The 21,991-nt window shown below is 30.8% G+C and overlaps 5 protein-coding genes across 6 annotated transcripts; 1 reads left to right on the forward strand and 4 right to left on the reverse strand.

The window, feature by feature from the left end:
• Positions 1 to 225: 225 nt before the first annotated feature.
• On the reverse strand, positions 226 to 1,353 carry LOC115696945 (uncharacterized). Its single transcript, XM_030623844.2, has 2 exons — positions 1,177 to 1,353; positions 226 to 1,083 (listed from the first exon to the last, which is right to left on the reverse strand). The coding sequence occupies exons 1-2, from the start codon at positions 1,225 to 1,227 to the stop codon at positions 475 to 477; spliced, it is 660 nt and encodes a 219-aa protein (XP_030479704.2). The 5' UTR covers positions 1,228 to 1,353; the 3' UTR covers positions 226 to 474.
• A 1,619-nt stretch (positions 1,354 to 2,972) lies between these two features.
• On the reverse strand, positions 2,973 to 4,308 carry LOC115696993 (chlorophyll a-b binding protein of LHCII type 1). The gene has a single exon (XM_030623889.2). The coding sequence runs from the start codon at positions 3,915 to 3,917 to the stop codon at positions 3,120 to 3,122; it is 798 nt and encodes a 265-aa protein (XP_030479749.1). The 5' UTR covers positions 3,918 to 4,308; the 3' UTR covers positions 2,973 to 3,119.
• A 2,118-nt stretch (positions 4,309 to 6,426) lies between these two features.
• On the forward strand, positions 6,427 to 7,585 carry LOC115696924 (chlorophyll a-b binding protein of LHCII type 1). The gene has a single exon (XM_030623821.2). It carries the CDS (start codon positions 6,635 to 6,637, stop codon positions 7,433 to 7,435), a length of 801 nt encoding a protein of 266 aa, XP_030479681.1. The 5' UTR covers positions 6,427 to 6,634; the 3' UTR covers positions 7,436 to 7,585.
• Positions 7,586 to 9,129: 1,544 nt separating this feature from the next.
• Positions 9,130 to 18,199, reverse strand: LOC115697501 (probable starch synthase 4, chloroplastic/amyloplastic). 2 transcript variants are annotated; one of them, XM_061101612.1, is made up of 19 exons: positions 17,896 to 18,124; positions 15,885 to 16,101; positions 15,676 to 15,724; positions 15,623 to 15,642; positions 15,359 to 15,460; positions 14,850 to 14,931; positions 13,666 to 14,731; positions 13,535 to 13,586; positions 12,845 to 12,967; positions 12,676 to 12,751; positions 12,416 to 12,600; positions 12,120 to 12,314; positions 11,946 to 12,017; positions 11,646 to 11,855; positions 11,006 to 11,131; positions 10,596 to 10,745; positions 10,398 to 10,459; positions 9,854 to 9,929; positions 9,130 to 9,710 (listed from the first exon to the last, which is right to left on the reverse strand). In XM_061101612.1, the coding sequence occupies exons 1-19, from the start codon at positions 18,033 to 18,035 to the stop codon at positions 9,531 to 9,533; spliced, it is 3,183 nt and encodes a 1,060-aa protein (XP_060957595.1). In that variant the 5' UTR covers positions 18,036 to 18,124; the 3' UTR covers positions 9,130 to 9,530. The 2 variants fall into 2 exon arrangements, with proteins under 2 accessions (XP_060957595.1, XP_030480389.2); XM_030624529.2 differs by having other exon boundaries at positions 15,623 to 15,724; positions 17,896 to 18,199.
• Positions 18,200 to 19,901: 1,702 nt separating this feature from the next.
• Positions 19,902 to 21,513, reverse strand: LOC115696779 (probable purine permease 10). The gene is made up of 2 exons (XM_061118743.1): positions 21,477 to 21,513; positions 19,902 to 21,255 (listed from the first exon to the last, which is right to left on the reverse strand). Exons 1-2 carry the CDS (start codon positions 21,511 to 21,513, stop codon positions 20,126 to 20,128), a joined length of 1,167 nt encoding a protein of 388 aa, XP_060974726.1. The 3' UTR covers positions 19,902 to 20,125.
• Between the last annotated feature and the right edge of the window lie 478 nt (positions 21,514 to 21,991).

The following is a 21,991-nucleotide window of genomic DNA, read 5'->3' on the forward strand; positions in this document are numbered from 1 at the left end:
AGATTATAACTTTACACTTATATAATCACCATTACAATTTACAACATTTATTTTAAAATAAAATTTATTTTATACCCTATATCATCCATTATCAAAATGATACTTTTGTTAATACACTATCCATTCTCATTTTCATTTTTTTTAAAAAAAGAACCAAATAATGTTTGTTTTAAGTGATGTAATAAAATTATAAAAAAGAATCTTAAACTAGTATAGCTCACTATGTGGCTAGAAACTTTAGATTCAATTCTAATCATAACATTCTTAAACACACTATTGTAAATTAAAATAATTCTAATAATCTCTCTTTATATAATTTTTTAAAAAATTGTAAGAGTAATTTTGTCAATTTAACAAACTAAATATCGTAATCGATTCTCATTACTACTCTTATTCCATTATATTCCACGAAACCAATAATCACCTGAATTATTATTACTATTACCATTCCATTACACCAAACCAAACCCTAACCTAAGTTGTTGTTGGAGGAGGATCATTGAGCAAAAATTCCTCAATAGTTGATGGGAACTCTAACCCACCAAAAACACTATCATCATCATCATCATCAACACCACCTTGAGAAACAAAAGAAGCTTTTCCCAAAATCAAAAGTGACAACCTAAAAGGTTCAATCTTTACCTTCCCACCATTCCCACCACCATTCAAAAAATATCTAATCCAACCCTCTAACCTCTCAACTTCCTTCCCACATTTTGGTCCTTTCACTTGAGCAATTTTTGAGTAAAACCCATTTTCACAATGGCAAGAAGAGACTTCTTCTTCTTCTTCTATTTCTTCTTCTTGCCTCTCATTTGAACAATTTTCAGACAAACCCAGAAGTTGAATTAGCTTCTCAATATCACAAACTGAGTCAGATTGGGTTGGTTTTGGAAGTGGGAAATCAGGGGAACATGAGAGAAATTGTTGAGGAAGTTCACTGCTTTGTTGGGGTGTTGATGAGTTTTGATTGTTGTGATTTGATTGGTCAAAGTGGAGATATATAGGTGAGCTTAGTGATGATTGTGATTGTGATTGTGATTGTGATTGTTGTTCTTCTTCTAACTTGAGTCTCTTCTCAACCTGTAATTAATTAGGGTTGAAATCAAAAGAAGAATACATAAAGGAGAAAACTTTACACAAATTACAGAATGAAGAAAGCAAAATCTGATATACCTGTTTAAGGGAGGAGAAAAAATTGGAGTGTAGAGATGGATGTGGTCTCATATTTTGGCAATTTCCCCCAATTGTGAAGTGAGAAAAACACTATAATTTTTCTTTCTATTCTTCTTTGAAGAAAACTTAAAATAAATATATTTACATAAAACACACAATGGGTATTATTAAGGGTAAATACCATTTTATATCCTGTGTTTTGCAAAAGTTATAGATTGGACCCTGTGTTTTGTTAAATGACAAAATGGACATTGTATTTTCTAAAATAGTAAAAATAGTTACCTGAGCTTAATTTTTGATAACTTTTTTTTTAATACAACCAACTTGAAGACAATGCTTAATACGAACAGATACAAAAAATGTAAAGAGTTTTGTCATAGCACTTTTAGATCGGATTATAATTAAACTTTATTTTGATAAAAAATCAATTTAGGGTCCTATTTGTACTATTTTAGAAAATACAGGGTCCATTTTGTCATTTAACAAAACACAGGGTCCGATTGGTAACTTTTGCAAAACAGAGAGTCCAAAATGGTATTTACCCTATTATTAATGCAACCCCTAATTTAAGAAAACTTTTGAGTATAATTTTTTTTTTTATAGTTGTGTACATTATAATTATTCAAAATATTTTGTAAAATTTTGAAAATTGTGATATAATTTACAATATAGAAAATAGTATTTAAACAATTTATCTCACACGCGTATAAAATAAAAAAAATACGCGTGTAACAGATTGTTTGAATTCTATTTTCGATATGTTAAATTTTAATAGAATTTCTCAAAAAATTTTAAAATGTCTTAAATAATTACAATATACACAAATACAAAAAAAATTGGACTAAAAATTTCTTTTGAATTACGAAATAAATGGGCGTGCACCGATGCATCCCTTTTATGAAAGTACATTATAGAATTTTCCAACACTATCTTTTGTAATTTTTTTTTTATATTTTTACGCTTACAGATTTTTTTTATATATATAAAAACAACACGAAAACAATAAAAAAACTACATAAAAGTATCAGGAAAATAATATTGAAACAATAACAATAAATTGACAAAATTATAACATAAAAATATATCAAAAGACAGTATTTTTTGTAAATAAAATAATAAAAACAGTAAAATTATTTAAATTTTGTACAATTGCATTTTTGTAATTTTTTTTTATTTGTTGTGTATTTGTGAAATAATCCCAAAGGAAAAACCTCAGCCATATGTAATTTTTTGTAAAACTACCGTCTTTTTAAGAAAATTTTGCAGAAATAACATTGATTGGTTTGGGGATATGAGAGTAAATTTAAAAAAGAGTAATTTGCATAAATATGTAAGTTTAATTCTCGGTTGTAAATAAATACTTAAAGTTTAATTTTTAGCGGTAATAATACCTATAAGTTATATTTTTAGAACTCTGTAGGTACCTAAATGTTAAATATTAAGTTATTATCCACGTGTCATTTTCTTATTAATTTTAAGTCAATGACCACATGGCAGCCCATGATTGGTCCACCTTATTAATTTTTTTTTATTTTAAATAGACCAGTAAAAAAATAACATGTAGATAATAACTTGACACTTAATAGCCAGATACCTATAAATTTTTTAGAAATATAGCTTAGATATTATTACCGTTAAAAATTAAACTTAACTGTTTATCTACAAAAGTTAAATTATAATATTTACACCGCAAAACTCACTAATTTATCTATTTTTTTTAAATCAAACACAACCTTATCATGTCATCAAGAAACAAAATACCAAAAACACCAAATGCAAAACAAGATTTCAAAACCTTGGAAAAAAAGAAAGAGAAATTTCATTTTAGTCACATCAACAATAAACATACAAGTAATTCACATTAAGTTTTTTTTTTTTCTTTTTTCTTGAATCAATGACTAAAACACATTTATTAAACCCCCCCAAAAAAAGAAAGAAACTCTTTACTTTCCAGGGACAAAGTTGGTGGCATATGACCAAGCATTGTTGTTGACTGGGTCAGCAAGGTGATCAGCCAAGTTTTCCAAAGGACCTTTACCAGTAACAATGGCTTGAACAAAGAATCCAAACATGGAAAACATAGCCAACCTACCATTCTTAAGTTCCTTAACTTTAAGCTCAGCAAAAGCTTCTGGGTCATCAGCAAGGCCCAATGGGTCAAAACTACCACCTGGGTAGATTGGGTCAGTAACCTCACCAAGAGGCCCACCAGCAATACGGTAACCCTCAACAGCTCCCATTAAGATCACTTGAGTGGCCCAAATAGCCAAGATGCTCTGAGCATGGACCAAACTTGGGTTACCCAAATAGTCAAGCCCACCTTCACTGAAGATTTGTGAGCCAGCCTTGAACCAAACAGCCTCACCAAACTTAACACCATTTCTTGACAATAGCTCTGGGAAAACACAGCCCAAAGCTCCAAGCATGGCCCATCTACTGTGGATCACTTCAAGCTCACGGTTCTTGGCAAAAGTTTCTGGGTCAGCTGAAAGCCCAGCAGTGTCCCAACCATAGTCACCAGGAAATTCACCAGTTAAGTAACTTGGTGGCTCACCTGAAAATGGGCCCAAATACTTAACTCTGTCTGGGCCGTACCATGGGCTTCCTGAGGAAACTTGCTTTGAGGCAGCTTTCCTCATGTTGACTCGTCCGCCGTTCGACATTTTGTTGGCGGCGGGCGCCAGCTCGACGGCCTTACCGGCGAAAGCCGGGGAAGAAAGAGCCATGGTGGAAGAAGACATGGTTTTTTTTTTTTGATTTTTTACCAAATGTATTTTTTTGGGGGTTGGATATGTGAGGATAAAATGTTTGGTTGAGAAACTTTGGTTAAATTTTGTCACATATTAATAGATTAAAGGGTCCTTATCTTAAGAGATTAATATCTTTAATCTCATTGGTTGTGAGATTTTTTTAGTGTGATTTTCATTGTCTATGTGTCAATGTTTCTTGATAGGTTGGCCAATGGGATTTGGACACTTGTTACTTTGGATATATAACATTTATCTTGGGAAAAATTGAATAAATACAAAAATTATTTATTATTTTTTGTGTTAATAAACAGAACCACATATTAGTAGGACCACTTATATGTGTGGAGGAAATTTTTCTATGCAAAAATAGATACGTTAGAACCCAACAAAAAAAAATTTAAAAATTGTTTGGATATTTTGATATATAGTTAGTTGTATTCAAGATTGAATGTCAATTTTTATGATAGTAATTTCAAGACACTTGTTATGAATACTTGTTGATCACTTAAAATATCTCCTAATGACCTATAGAGAATTGACAACTTTGATTATATTGGAAAAAAAATGCAAATACAAAATGAGTTTTCAATATGTTTACATCTCTACACTAATAAATTGTATTACCTTTCAAAAACTATATAAATTGTATTCAAATTATTTATAAAATGCATATGCTAAAAATTGACCTTGATATTAGACATTTTAGGGTATTCAACATTATCTATACAATTAATTATCAAATTAAAATATATGAGATTCGATATTAAATTGTATTAAAATACATTTACAAGACTTACCAAGCCCAATAAAAGGTTAATCACCATTAACCTCACTATTGAAGGATTTACACCGCTAAAATAAACTAATTTCCTAACTAAAAGTTTTAGGGATAAGTTGAGAAATATTTCTTTTTTATATCCATTAATCAAAATACTCTCACCTTTCACTTAAGTCTAGCACATAATTTACATTAACTTAAGGGGTATAACGGGATATCATCTATAAAAGCGTGTATATCTTAAAAAATAAGAAAATAAAAGTAAAAATTAAAACAAATAAAATAATATGGGTATACAATGCAATTTTCTCAAACCCATTGCCTGTAGAGTATGTAACTAGCATTTACCCTATCTTATCTCATAATGATATTGATAAGCATTAGCATCCATATGAGCTTATCTATTTTATTTTATAAAATAACTCACTAAAATTTTACTTTTTTTATTTTACATCACATATTTACATTACACCATATGTTAATTTCTCTATATTTTTATCTACATCGTTAAAATATATTTTTAATATATAAAATAAACAAAATATTATATTATACATTATATATATTTGTAAAAAGTTAATAAAGTAATAAAACTAATAAAAAAAATTTTGCTCACTCTCTCCATAGCTACATGTAGAGATACATTTTATTGGAGTTTGTACAAATGCATCTCTAAATTTATAGCTAAGTTATAAAGAAGATGATTGAAGGGTTAAAATAAGTTGTTAGTTATTTATTTTTTATTTTTTTAATTTTTAACTATTATGAAGACATTGATTATGGAGAGTCTAGAGATAATCTACTCCCATGATGGATTTATGGAGTCCTTCAAAACTTCTCTCTAACTTGAGAAGGTGACACTTTTTGAGACTTGGGCCTATTAAGCCTTCAAAGCTCAAGGGTAACACTCGACTTTGATACTAGGTCTGACTAGATGTTCGGAATTATTAAACTAGAGTTGAGAAAGGAGTTGAACGAAATCAGACAAGTGAAAACTAAAAGAGACATGCTAAAGAGTAAAGTGTCCATTAACTTAACTTGAGAGATGGTACATGTAGACCAAAATTATAAACAATAATTAAGTTTTTCTTTTCAGTTAATTTTTTTAACAGAATAATTATATAAATTTGAAAATTTGCTATGTTTTATACATTCTTTTATTTTTTTTTTACAATTTTTTATAGTGAAAAACTTTATATAAAAAATCAAAAACTATTATTTTGTTAAAAAAATAAATAAATATAAATAAAATAACTAAATTATTCTATGAATCTCAATATTTTTCTCCCAAAAGCATAATTGTATTTGTACTCAGAGTGCAAAATATATTACATATGTATATGTATATATTTCTTCATATAGTCTCCATGTTTTGTGTCACATAAACATCAATCACATTGTTCATTAATTTTCATAAAATTAATAATAAAATCATACAAAGAAATAAGATCAAGAGTAATATTGTCCTTGGAAAAATAGTTTGAATTGAACCCTACACTACATGTTATGACTATGATATTTTATCATGCTTGAATGAATAGTTGTTACATAAAAGCTAGGCAAGAAAGAAAAATCTTATTTTTAAAAGAAAAAATTGTAAAAGAAAGAGATAAATATGAGATGAGTGTAATCCTAAAGAAATACACGTGGAGAGCATTAATTGGTTGTAATCTATTAAGTGGGCCCAACAAGTTGGTGGACGAGAGAAAGCCATATAGGCATCAAAAAACAAAACCAAAAATCTTGATATCCAATGAGATTGAAGATATAGATACCATAAGATAAGAGTAAAATTACTATTAATATGTGACAAAACTTAACCAAAGTTTCTCATTCCAACATTTTTCTCACATATCCAACCCCCTAAAAAAAACACATTTGGTGAAACTCTTAAATTTTTTTCCTCTCTTTTTCAAATTCTCAACCAACCATGTCTGCCTCTTCCACCATGGCTCTTTCCTCCCCGGCTTTCGCCGGTAAGGCCGTCGAGCTGGCGCCCGCCGCCAACAAAATGTCGAACGGCGGACGAGTCAACATGAGGAAAACTGCCTCAAAGCAAGTTTCCTCAGGAAGCCCATGGTACGGCCCAGACAGAGTTAAGTACTTGGGCCCATTTTCAGGTGAGCCACCAAGTTACTTAACTGGTGAATTTCCTGGTGACTATGGTTGGGACACTGCTGGGCTTTCAGCTGACCCAGAAACTTTTGCCAAGAACCGTGAGCTTGAAGTGATCCACAGTAGATGGGCCATGCTTGGAGCTTTGGGCTGTGTTTTCCCAGAGCTATTGTCAAGAAATGGTGTTAAGTTTGGTGAGGCTGTTTGGTTCAAGGCTGGCTCACAAATCTTCAGTGAAGGTGGGCTTGACTATTTGGGTAACCCAAGTTTGGTCCATGCTCAGAGCATCTTAGCTATTTGGGCCACTCAAGTGATCTTAATGGGAGCTGTTGAGGGTTACCGTATTGCTGGTGGGCCTCTTGGTGAGGTCACTGACCCAATCTACCCAGGTGGTAGTTTTGACCCATTGGGCCTTGCTGATGACCCAGAAGCTTTTGCTGAGCTTAAAGTTAAGGAACTTAAAAATGGTAGGTTGGCTATGTTTTCCATGTTTGGATTCTTTGTTCAAGCCATTGTTACTGGTAAAGGTCCTTTGGAAAACTTGGCTGACCACCTTGCTGACCCAGTCAACAACAATGCTTGGTCATATGCTACCAACTTTGTCCCTGGAAAGTGAAGAGTTTAGGAAGAGAAAGAGAGAGAGAGAATGAGAGAAAGAGAAGAGTTTGTATTGTTCATATTGGTAATGTTATGGGTTTTATCTTTTCTTTGTTTGGTGATGATGTAAATGTGTTGAGAATCAATGAATGAAAAATCATATTGTGAATCTTGTCGTGTGCTAATATAATTTCTCGTTTTAATGTCACTTTATTTGTTATGTATTTGGTTTGTGGTCATCATTGAACTTTTTATTAATGAAAGACTTAGAATAGATAATTAATGAAAAATAAAAATTACCACATAAATACTTAAATTTACTTTTTTAATAAGTGATGTAAATTGTGATGTGATAATTCAGGTCATTAAATTTTTTGTTAAAATTAAATATACTTTAAGTAAAAAAATAATGGGCATTTTACATAAATGTATACATTTTTTTTATATAATTACAAAAAATGTGCAAAAAAACACAATTTTAAAAATGCACATATTTGAAAACATATTTACAAAATTTCATACAAATTCTTAATTAAATTATAATAGATATATTAATGATTCAACTTTCTATATTTAGATTTGTATAACTATTTTCTTATTATGTTTTGTTGTGTATGGTATTGTAATATTTTTTTAATATTGCTTATATGTTTTTAGTGTTTTTTTTAAATTTATATATGTTTTTGTTAAACTTGATGGGTTGTTTTTGTTTATTTTTTTAATGTATTTTTTTGGTGGAAGAATTATTCATGCTCCATCTATAGAGGTCCTTTTTTTTTTTGTATTTTTATCTTTGTTAGTTGTTTTTTTTTTTGTTTTTGTTTTTTTTGTGGTGTTTCTTATTATGTTTTGTTGTGTATCGCATTGTAATATTTTTTTAATATTGTTTATTTGTTTTTAGTGTTTTTTTTTTAAAAAAATTTATATATGTTTTTGTTAATCTTGATGGGTTGTTTTTGTTTATTTTTTTAATGTATTTTTTTGGTGGAAGAATTATTCATGCTCCATCTATAAATGTCCTTTCTTTGGTATTTTTATCTTTGTTAGTTATTTTTTTTCTTTTGTTATTTTGTGGTTTTTTTATTATGTTTTGTTGTGTATCGTGTTGTAATATTTTTTTAATATTGTTTATTTGTTTTTAGTATTTTTTTTTTTTAAATTTATATATGTTTTTGTTAAACTTGATGGGTTGTATTTGTTTATTTTTTTAATGTATTTTTTTCACTTTTTATTATTAATTTAAAACTGTTTATTATTTTTAATCGTTAATTATTTTTTTATCTTATATTTAAAATATTACATCTGTATATTTTAAATATTATTATTTATAATTAGAATCTTATTATGTTTTTTAATTATTAATATATAAATTTTGTTAATTAGTAGGCTTACTCATTAATACCATATCAATTAGTCATAAAAAATAGTTATATAAATCTAAATATAGAAAGTTGAATTATTAATATATCTATTATAATTTAATTAAAAATATGTATGAATTTTTGTAAATATATTTTCAAATGTGTATATTTTTAAAATTGTATTTTTTTGCACATTTTTTGTAATATAATTATTTTTGTTGTACACTAATGAAAAAACCCCAACAATAAACTTAAATATTTATGCCGCTAACATTGTATCCACTTAGGAATGACCATTTTTCATTCTATACAATGATTAAAACAAAACGAAACAACTAGACATAAAAAAAAATGTGCTAATAAGTTTAACCATACACTAATTTATTTGTTAACCAATTACAAGATTCTTTACACTGACTTCTTCTGTATGACTCAAAACATATACATGTGTTATTGTAAATAACTAAATATAATATACTAAAGAACATTCAGAAGCCTCTAAAAAATAGGGATAAATAAATAAAAAAAAAAAAGAAAGCCTTTCATATAAAACTGTGGTACTAATTATGTGAACGAAATGAATTTGTCTATAAAGAATGAGAACATCATTAACACAGCTTCAAGCCTTAAAACTTTCATCTGAAGCTGTTTCTGTGCTCAGTAGCCGAATCAACTCGACGATTTAAACGTTTGTTTGTTTGTCAGCTCTAACTTTTTCATAGAGGCAAATGAGTCTCCTTTTCCTGAATAAGTTTAAGCGCGGTTTGTTGTCGACTTTGCTCTAGCAACAGCCTTGGAATAGAGTTCTTCGTATTGAGATGCTGAAGAATCCCAGCTGAAATCCATGTTCATGACATTCTGAACGAGTTGTTGCCACCTTTCGCGGTTGTTGTTGTAGTGATTTAATGCACGCTCTAATGCACTGTTCAATCCCTGTTGTTACAATGATGAAGTAAACGAAAAATGTTTTCAGATTAAGGGATTTCGAGAGAATCGAATTTCGAAGAAATGTGAAAATTTTTGTAGGTATGTTTAGGATGATAATAATACAAGCGGAATCATTCTGTTGATTTTACCTGCTCATCGGGATTCAAAAATGTATAGCCATTTCGAAATCTGAGAGGTATGGTATCATCATCAACATCAAAGACACTGCAGGATGAGTTCAAATCAATAATATATATTTATATATATTGTATTATTATATATAGGATAAATACTATTTTCTACCCTATGTTTTATAACAATTATTAATTGGACCTTTTGTTTTGTTATAACAAAATGATTCTTATATTTTCCAAAATGGTAAAAATAAGACCTGAGCTCAATTTTCAACGATTTTATTTTTTAATATAACTAACTTTAAGATAATTTTTAACATGAACAGATACAGAAAATGTAACCAGTTTTATCATAATATCTCTAGATCAGATTATTATTAAGTTTCATTTTGACAAAAACTTAGTTCAGGGTCTTATTTATACAATTTTAAAAAATACAAGATCTATTTTATCATTTAACAAAATAAAGGATCCAAGTAGTAACTTTTGCAAAATACAGGGTCTAAAATAGTATTAACCCTATATATAAATATGAAGGTCAAGGAAATTGGGTACAAACCTATCATATAGACCACCAGTTTTTCTTACAATAGGTATAGAACCATATCTCATTGAAATCATCTGCACAAAGCCATTGATGAAAAAAAAATATACAAAATTGTGAAGAATTTCAAAACTAATTCAAACTAATTTTGATGAAGTCGTTGTTGAAGGAAAATAGAAATAATTATTTATTGGGAAGGGAAGCATATTTTACCTGTGTAAGGCCACAAGGCTCAAAGAGAGAGGGGATAACGAACATGTCAGAAGCGGCATATATGGAATGTGAAAGGGCCTCATCATATTTTAGTATCAACCGAATATGATCATGATTTTGAAACTGATTTGCAATGCCCTCAAATTCCCTCTACAGAAAGAAAAAAGGTAAAAAATAACTTGTCAAAAAATATAAAACAGATTATGAGTCCTGAGTCCTGATTTTTGTTGTGTCCCTTTACTCAGTGATGCAATGACATTGTACGTGATTTTTTTGTTTTGTTTTTGACAGAGTCCTGATTTTGAATCAAAATAAAGGATTTAAAATAGCAAACTAACTAAATAAATATTCTGACAAAGAATCTATTTACTTGACAATATTCCGCGTTATAGTCGTTTATTTGAAAGTACCTGAATATGTGGCACTGGGCTTGAACCCAGAAGTACAAATTGTCCTCCCAGCTCGAGTGTTCTGTATATCGCATGTCTGATAAGATGTACACCTTTTTGAGGAACCAACCTTGTAATGATACCTACCTAAATAATCAAAAATATAATGTAGAGTTTTAGATCATTTAACAACTCTCATCAACTATACTTAATATGAATACTATTGACAACCATGAAATTATAAAAAAAAGACCATATTTGTAATGGGGGCGTTTGGTGTAAGAGTTTTACTTGGTGGGTTTTAGTTGAGAGGGGGTGAGATTAAGGCAATCTCAAAATCAAGTATTTAAATAGAGAGTTTGAGATTACCTAAAAATAAACTTAAAAGTGGGCCCCACTTAAACATAAGCTCTCCACTAAAATTATACCAAACACCCCATAAGGGATTCAAGGCTGTTTTTGTAAGGTTAGAAAGAACAACAACCACCACATAGAAGCTTGAAAATCAATTGCTATTTATTTTAATACAATTGTTACTTATGTCAACTTGAGAAAGTTAGGAAAAATAGATATTTCATGTGAAGGAAATGAATGAATGAGTGAAAATGAAAAAGGAGAAAAGAGTAGTAACAATAACGCAAATAGCCTAAAATATAATTACCAAAGGCTTTCTGGGATCAGCCGTAGAAAGACCCAACATCTTTCGTAAAGCTTCTTTGTTTTCTGCTTTTCCATGAATATCGTTAACACTATACTGTACTTTGATAAAATCATCAGTAGCTGGATTCCATGCATCAGTATCAATTCCATTAAGAATGCCGATGAACTTTTTGGTATGGAAATTAAGTGTTGAATGTAACCCATGACCTCTCTGCAAATCATATTGTAAACTATTAAGACGACATTTTCTCTTATTTTGTTGTGAAACTAGATTTAGGTAATCTACATTGAAAGATCTTACCTCTGCAGTCCTCACCTCCTGTGCATAGGTAGGTGATACTGTTGTGACAATGTTAGAGAACACAACTGCACCCTGCAAAATGAGGTCATTATAAAATTTAAAACGAATAAGCTCGGAAAAACTTGCTTCGAGATGAATGTGACTGATAACATATAAATCCATATTTTGCTGTACCTTTACAGGATTCACCCTATCATGTGATGAGTAGTCCTGCATTCTATCTGGCCTATTAAGCTGATGGACATCAAGACCACAAGATGCCAATTCGGAAGCAGGTGCAGTCCCTTGGTACTCAAAGTTGTGGCAGGTAAAACATATTCTTGCTGAATTCAACCCCTTTGGAGCATATAGATCCCAATATAAAGGAGCCTAAGAAAGAAGTTAGGATGTTAATTGCTTACATTAAGAGGAAAGGAAAAAAAAATGTCAAATTTTAGAGAGACCAAATTGCAGATGTAAACAATCCGTACAACAAAAGCTGTCTGCCAATCGTGGCAGTGGATTATGTCTGGTTTTTTGCCCGCTTGAAAAAGCAACTCAAGTGCAGCTCGGCTGAAGAAGGAAAAACGTTTGAAATCATCCCGTTCTCCATAAAATTGTCCTCTTGAGAAGAATTTATCAGGATGAAGAGGGTCAATGAAATAAACAGGAAGACCTAAACAAACAAAGCAACAGTAAGAGCGACGTAAATCAAAAATACTGTAAAAACTTGAATTTTGAATTTCTTAACCTTCAACAGTGCCAACCCAAACTTTGTTTTTGTATAGTCGACCATCAAAGTATGATTCTACCACAGTATCTAGTTCCTGTACAAGTTGATGGTTTCTAAATATAAATATGATTTCATGAATCCAGGTTCGGACACAATATTTGCTTGAAGTATCAAATAACAAACTCACTCTTAAGTCACGAATCAGTTCATATTTTACGCAATCATATTTGGGGAGAACGATTTCCACAAGGTGCCCCTTCTTCTGCAGTGATTTACCAAGACCAGCCACAACATCACCCAAACCACCAACCTGCAAAATAAATAACACTCGCTTATTAGAGATGAAATAAAGAAAGAAAACTGAAATCAAATATTTAAGTCGAGAAGTTGATAATTAAGCAGGTACATTTGTTGTCTTAAGCAATATAAGAGAAATATCCCATGTAAGGTCTATAATAACTTTTAATACAAGTGAAAATGACAAACAACAAACAATAGAGCAATTAAAAGTTAAATACATGCCACTATTGTGCATGTTCAAATCCCACATTAAGTAAATGAACAAGAAGATTACTCAACTGAGAAAGCGGATACAACCCAATCCCTGTGCATGAATGAAGCGAGAATAACAAATGAAAATAGAAGAAATTGAAGACCAGGGAAATCACAGTGTTGCAATCAAGGAGTAAAACTAAGACAATAGATGTCACAAAATTCATACACCTGTCAATGAAGCCTATCACATGACAATGAAAACATTCTTGTGCATACGCAAAAACTGTGAATAGAGAAGCATGCACAAGCAAGAAGATTGACAAGGCATAAAAATGTAAACCAGAGAGAAACGATGAGAAGACAAAAGCTAAGCTGAACTCACCTTAGCTACTGGTGCCATCTCTGCTGCAATATGAACGACATGTAATCCTGGACTAAAGAAAAATAAATGAATGATTATACAACTGCAAGTGAAATATCTATGTAATTTACTACTAAAATATGATAACATACGTTGTTGGTGATGAAGTCAGCCTGAGAAATGTAGTCAGAGCTTCTCGTTCATTCTTTTCCTTGCAAGCCATGTATGCATTGCATATTCGGCCCTCCCTCTTCCACACCATTTCCCTCAAGAGCTTTGCATCATTTGATGATATTTTCTTTTCTAGCAACCAACCATCAATCAATAGCAACAAGCGGCTCCAAAATTCCCAAGGCATATCATCAACAGGTTCATCAAGAGCCTTTTTCTTGCTTTCTTCTTTCAGACTATTGAGTGTATCTTGAAATTCCTGTACAGATTCTTGATATAATTGAATATAAGAATGTATCTCATCATCAGACTTTTGAAGCCGATCCTCCATCATCATTATCTTTTGTTGCATCAATTCATTATATTGCTGCATTTTTTCTGATGAAAGCTTATAAACATTGGCTTCTTTAAGTGATTCTTCTAACTTATCAACCTTCTTTCGAAGCTCCTGATTTTGCTGTAATACTGTGATGGCCTGGTCTGCTTGCTTGGTTGCCTTATCAAGCAGTACTTGCAAGTTTTCTACTTTCTCCACTAAGTCCTCGTATTCAACTTTTAAAGTAGAAAGCTTTGATACATCTTCCTGTGAAACTGACAATTTAGACTCTAACTCTTTCAGAGAAGACTCCAAAGATGCACGTTCGGTTTCCAGCATCATAACCCGTTCGTTAGTACTCTTTACATTACCAAGTTCTTCCGTAAGTTTTTCTAGATCATTCTTCAGAGAGAGATTTTCTAACCTCAATGAATCAAGCTCAGCAGTAAGATTGGTTATGCTACTTTCATATGGCAGAGAGACTTCATTTAATCCATCATTCTGATTCTCACCACCATCCCTACGAGTGAGTGAGTCTCGAAGCTCCTGTAACTGGTCCCCCAAGAGTTCCACATGTACCTTTTCCTGGGTAGCTACTTTAATTCGTGCATCAGTTTCCGCCAATCTCAGTTCTAAGTTATTGATCTGTCCTTGTAACTCTGTCTTCTCATCAAGAATTTTTTCAAGCTCTTCAAGTGCTCGAATCCGAGCTTGGTTGAGAAGAAGGATGTCTATATCAAGAACAAATACAAATGATGAAAACATTTCTAGGTTATGTTCATGGAAAAGTATTAAGCTGAAAAAAAGATATAGAAAGAAGCTACATAAAATAGCATAAGTATATCATACTTTTCTCTGCATTTTTTATCATTCCAATCAAATCTTCAAGTTTAACATCCGAAACAGTCTCTGCTGCATCCACATTGAGAACCTAGATGACAAAGACTAGTCAAATGAAAGGAGACAATAATTTAAAGAAATGTTATTCTGATCAAAGAAAAAGGAAACTGCTGGGAGCCTATATCACATCACTTTTTTTCCTTTTTTTTTTTTTTTTGATAAACTATATCACATCACTTTTAAAGAACAATCCAGTATAAATCCCACATTCAAGATGATGACACAAAATTACATAACAAACTCCCAGTCCCTCAATAGATCAAAAAGCAAAAGACTCTTCAAACTAAAATGGCCACACTAGAAGTACTAAAATCAAAATCAAAAGGAGATAACAATCCACAAATCAGAATCAAAGTTTAAGAAACAAAGATATCTATGTGTAGAATACATCACATAATAAAAGTGATTCTAAATTCATATTTGTAACCACATTGTATAAATCAGGGTAAAGGTAATACCATAGATTTTAATTCATCAGAAGCAATTTCTTCACTCAAATCCTTTGAATCATCGTGCTTCACTACTGTGCTATTGGCTGCATCATCATTCATAGTGCTTTCCTGATTCAAAATTTTATCATCAATGCACTTAATTTCCTTTCATATGAGAATGAAATCATAAAAAACGAAGGACGAACAAAATCGACTAATTAAAAAAAAAACTAAAAGTGATTATGAATACAGATTTGTATTCCTTGTAAAATTTGGGGTTAAGCAGAATACCAAAGATTTTGTCTCATTAGTGACAATTACATCACTCAAATCTTTTGCATCATCATGCTTCACGGTTAAATTATTGGGTACATCATCATTAGAAATGCTTTCCTGATTCAAAATTTAACAATCAATGTTGTTAATTACCTTTCATACAAGAACATAAATAATAAAGAAACAATAAAATCTATGAAAGACTAAAAGAACTAGTAAAAGTGATTCTGAATACGAATTTGTATTCACAATGTAAAATATGGGTAAAGTAGTTTACCGGAGATTTTGTTTCATTAGTGACATTTACACTGTTCAACTCTTTTGCATCACCATTCTTCCTGGCTATACTATCGGGTACACTATCATTAGAAATGCTTTCCTGATTCAAAACTGGAGAACTAGCCGTTGAAGCAATGTCAGCATCCAGGTCAGAATCCCCACTTATTAAAGGCTCATGAGAGGCTTTTTTTGACTGTTGTCTCTTATTTGGGGAACTGCAAATTCCAATAAACTTCTCAAATTAATAAAAGATCATGTCTAGAACATTCGAGCCACCTATTACACAAACTACTGTAGAAGTTGTGAGCCAGTCACAATCAATATCCACCAATGTAGTTATCAGAGAGCACAAAAATTATTACCAAAAGACAAAAAAATTAAAAAAAAAAAAATCAATGTTTGGCATTTCTGTTTTCATTCAGAAACAGAAACACATTGGAAATGATAGCTAGAATACAAGAAAACTTAATAAAAAGAAGAAAAAATAAAATTTGAGCCAATTACTTTTGTTTTCTCTAGAACATAGACAAACTTCAAACTGGTGACGAATGGGATATAATTATTTGGACTCAAAGATTAGGCACACAGATGATGCAGATGCAAATGCAAATGTCCTGACACAACATCATTAATGATATATTTTAAATGCTTGGTCCCATTATCATCACCACTGCATAAAGTCAATGCAAACATTCAAATAGCAATGCAAGCGGGCCTAAATGCAAAAAAAACTTGAGTTGTTTTTTTACAATTTGACCTTCCAATTACACAAACAATAGGCGTTAAAGATCCTTAATATTATTGGGAGTTTTCATTTCATCACCTTCTAATTCATCTCATCCTGATAGCATTCAGGCCACACACTATAATTAAAGAAACCATTAAATAATCAGATTTCATGACATCTGAAACTAAACAAACAAAGGGCAAATGGAATTTATCCAAAGCTTAAGATGCAACGATTGTATAAACTTCGAAATTTGCAGAAAATCTGAATTTCCAAGACCAATAACCCAAGAGAGCTTAATAAGTTTAAGCAACCATTCATTCTGATTTCACTTTCTATCCATGAAAGATTAAAACAAAGTCACTCTTGTACCTCTTCAAGCAATAACTATTAGTATTTAACCATTTGTCTAGTTTGATTTTCTATATCAAACCATAATCTGACAGCCATTTCAAGACTGAACCAAAACCACTCTTCTTTGCTTCAAGCAACCCAAATAACCATTAGCATTGCCTTAATGAGCACAATCCTTTCACTTCATATTGTCTTCTAGAGACATAACATAATCTCTTCAAGCAACCCAAACGACAACTATATGATTTATTACAACTCTGTCCAAGAACTCAGTGATTGGAACCACTCATTCCATTTTCACTTTCTTCAAGGATGATAATCATAATCGAGCAAAACCACCAACCCGTTCCATTAAACTCAAAAGATTAACACAAACCATTTTTCAATCTCTTCAATTAATCCAAATAGCTACTGTATAATTTATTCAAACTCTGTTCAAGAGCTCAATGAGTGGAACCATTCATTCCATTTTCACAAAACCACTATTCAATCTCTACATGCAACCAAAATAACTACAATACGATTCATTTTATCTCTGTTGAAGAACTCAGTGATTGAAATCATTCATTCCAGTTTTCACATTCTAGTACCACAATAACCACAATCTAACAAAACAATCAATCAACTAATCCAATCCAACTCTGTAACGAGCAAGTAGAACCATTCATTCCAGTTTTCACTTTCTAAAATCATAATCACAATCCAACAAAACCAATAATCAACTCATTGAATTAAAATCTGTTCAATAACACAATAAGTGGAGCCATTCATTCCAATCAAAATTCAAAACCATTAATTCAACTCTATAGCGAGTAAGTCGAACCAATCATTCCAGTTTTCACTTTCTAGAATCATAATCACAATCTAACCAAATCATCACCTCTATCAATAAATGAAATCAATAATAATAATAATAAAGTGAGATTACCTGAGATTACGTTGTCGCATTTTACAAGAAGCAGGAAACAAACGATACGAAGAAGAGAAAGAAAGACGGCCATTAGAATGGTTGCAGCTGAGTCCACTCAATCCCTGGTTCAGAAACAACGTCGATAGTCTCACCGCCATTGTTTCCAATCTCTCTCTCTCTCTCTCTCTCTCTCTAGAGATTATAGAGAGAGAAAGCTCTTTTTGAACTTACTTCTCTTCTCTCCACAAACGAATCTTCGATTAAATCTCAAAAATTTATATTAAAAATAAATAAATAAATAATAAATTAGAAAAAGTGCATGATCTTGTGGAAACTGTACGACGTCCCTTAAAAAATAAAATAATAATTAAAAATTAAATTATCTAGATCGGACGGTCTAGAATTCGTGGACTGATATCAAGTTCACATGATGATGATGATTAAGGTCTGTTTGGTTTTTTTAGTATAAAAATGGTTTTGGGGACTGTGAGAATCTATTCTTTAACCCAAACACCACCTTTCACTCCAAGCAATGGTATTTAAAAATTAATTAATTAATTAATTAAATAAAATATCATTTTAGGCTCTTATGTAACAATAAGCTACATAATAATAATTTGGGTAGCATCAAATTTTATATTAAACTATATCACTCATTGTTATGCTGATTATAAGTCATGTTTATTTTCTATCTCCCATTTGGTGTTTCCCTCTTTTGGTACCCACCCTCAGAAATTTGGATTAAGATTAATTAAGTAGGGAGTGAGACTATGTGTGTAGTGTGTTGGCTAGAGATCATTTGAAAACAGTTTTGTAGGTGATTACCAACACACTTATAGTTTTTCTAATCCCCTTATTGACATAGTTGTGGCTTATCTGTTAGCTATAGAGATGATAACTTTTTTCAAGCACCTCTTTGTGATGATGGAGAGTGATTCTGAGACAATTATCAAAGCACTGAAGGGAATACTTGTTTTAATTGGGGGTACTGGTAACAAACTCTCTAATTTATTCTTGGGTTATATTTTCTATTTTATTTCTAAATTTTGTAATTTTACGGCACATAATGTTGTTAAATGTGCTTTTGCTCTAAAATTTTGTGTATTATATTACCAAATTATTAATTAATTTAATTAATTGTGGAATAATAATATGGGTACTTCTTTTGTAGCTATAAACACACAAGTTTGTAACTGCATGATAAATCAAAAAACAAACAGTGCAGAAAAATAAAAATACAAAAAATTTATACGTGGTATCAACAATTAATGTCGAGAGATAAGTTTCATTAGATAGGTCTTAAAATTACAAAGTAATTGATTTATGCATAAATAAACTCTATCTTATTGTATGCCGCAAGCTTGATGTATTCCACATTCTAATTGAATCTTGCTAAAACTTCAAGTGCTCAAACTTCCTTCGATCTCCTTGAAGAGTACGTTGGCTTCCTCCCGAGGCAAGACTTGAAAAGCTATCTCCCAAAAGCTTGTAGAACCTTCTCCTGAAGGTAGCACTGTTGTTCTTCTTCTTTTGTAAACTTGATTATAGACTCAAGACAATACAAAATATATAAACACATAAGAAGACACAAACACACTCTACTCTACGCAACAAAGATTCTCTTTCTTATAAAATATGAGTATAATACAAAGATATGAAAGAGATTCAAAATTTAGTTGTTATAACGTGTATTTATAATCAATATACATATTATAGACAACTCATATACAGTTTAAACAAGACCATAACTTAGAAGAAACTTCCCTAAAAAAGATTTTTAATCAGTTTATTTCTGTACCTATAAAATCGTGACCAATAAGTGTAACTCTTCTTTTATTAAAAAAAAAAAAATATTTTAGTTTTCTTTATACAATCAAATCAATTAAGAAATGAATATTACAGAATAAATTGAGAAACCCGACTAAAAAGATAAACTACAATAAACAATTAATTTTTAATATGTCCAATAATAAATTTAAATTTAATTACATTTAAAAAATTATTTGACTTAAATTTAACACGTGATATCAATTTCATCACTATATAAAACATCAAATTTAGTGATCATTTAATTACAAAAGGCCAATTGAGTATTCTATTAAACACATGAATGATAATTTGTATAGAAGTCCAACCTAATCAAAGAAATTAAAAAGAGCCAAACATGTAGCAAGCTTCCAATATTGTTTTTTTTTATATGTAAAATTAAAATTGACAAAGAAAGTTTTCAATACATAACCAAATTAAGTCAAGCACTACTTGTGTCTTCCTCTTGAGAAGCTCTATTTTCTCCATTTGCATTTTCATTGTGTGTTTTTGAATTGTAACTGTCAAGATAATCTTGATAAACATATGAAATGAAACCCCAAATAGCCAACAATAATGAAATCACCTTCACTCCATACATTTTCTCTTTGAAGAAAAACACAGCTAAGATTGGTACTATTGGCAAGCCCAAAACACTTATGGCATTAGAAAAGAGTGAAGACATCTCAAGAATCAATCCTATTGTCCCAAGGAAAAAAGCTTGCCATGATATAGATGTCCCAACTAATGTCATGACATATGACACTTTCCCTAATCGAAATGCATACATTTCATTACTCAAATCTTTCCATTCTCCACTCGCAATGAGTCCCACTAGAGAAATACTTGTTGCTAGTAATGATTCCAAGATTGTGATATCTATAACAACAGAGAAAGTTTCTCTTTTTAGTACTTTTGCGATAACAAATTGTGTCACAGAAAGCAACAAGCCGTACAACGCGGATGCAGCCACCGTACAAATGAATCCAATCACAAACTTTCTTTTGGAGGAGATATCATGTGCACCTTCTTCCGAATCATCATTAAAAGCAACGAGAGTAGAAGATATGGTGAGCAACACGAGAGAATTGACAATAAAAGGAGTGAACTTTTGCGAGTTGAGAAAGAAGGAGAAAAAGGCATTGAAGGCCAATTGAGAGGCCGAAATGAGAGAGTATGTAGAGATTGGAAGGTAAGAAAGGCCGACGGAGTACAAGAAACAATCCACAACTAAAACTATTCCAAGAAAGATAGAAACTAGTACAAGAATTAAAAGAGATTTTGGTGATGAGTTACTAAAAGTGGTACTTAATTCGCTCTTTCGCCCTGCGAAACAATAGTAAGGAAGGAGGATTGGAAAGCCAACTAGTTGAACTAGTGTTGCCATCCAATTACTATTTCCACCTTTGGCAAAATACAATCTTCCTAATAGCACTGCTGATGCTTGGCCAGATATGAGAAGAAAAACATAACAAATCACTCTAAGCCATTGAAAATACTTCCTACCTCTAGAACTTGGTATCGATTCGAACTTGTTGTTACTATTAGAGCCAACAAAATTCACTTCCTTAGCTGAAAAGATTGCAGATTTTATGGTATCATGTTAATCAGAAAGAGTACCCGTGTATATAATGAAATTATCTTAACTAAATCACTGTATGTAATATATTTTGGTGCACATATCATTACTCTTATTTATGTATAAAAAAAACTACATTTCCTTTAAGAAATCAAATAAAATATATCAACAAAAAAGTGTAACTCTAAATTAGATATGAGATTATGAGACTTACCCATGATTTTGAGTTTGAGATGATCATCTTTTTCCATGTTTTTCTTAAGTTAAAGAGAAATTTTTTTATGTGTAATGTAACCATTTAACATTTTTGGCATTGTTGTTGATTAAGTTCTTGGAAACATAGTTATAATGCTCATTTGTGACTTTCACTCCTTGTCTTCTTATATGATTCAATAGTGTTTAAACGGCAGTTGAAGAAAGATCTTACAATTTTAAGTTTTTTCTTTTTCTTTAATAGCTTATAATATTATGTTTGATGGTGCATTATCTTAGTTTGTATCATGAATTAGTTATTAATAAAATCATTATCACATATATATTATATATATTTTTAAAGAAAAAACATTAAAATAAGAAAACATATAAAATTATTGGTGGAAAATTAAATAATTAAGTAAATTTTAAAAATTAATTTAATATAGTTTTTTTTTTTAATATTAGGATGCCAATATATAGGGTGTAAACATGTCAATTCATTTGGTATAATTAAATATACATTATATTTAAATT

Source organism: Cannabis sativa, chromosome 7 (genome assembly GCF_029168945.1).
Source record: "Cannabis sativa cultivar Pink pepper isolate KNU-18-1 chromosome 7, ASM2916894v1, whole genome shotgun sequence".
NCBI classification, from domain to species: Eukaryota; Viridiplantae; Streptophyta; class Magnoliopsida; order Rosales; family Cannabaceae; genus Cannabis; species Cannabis sativa.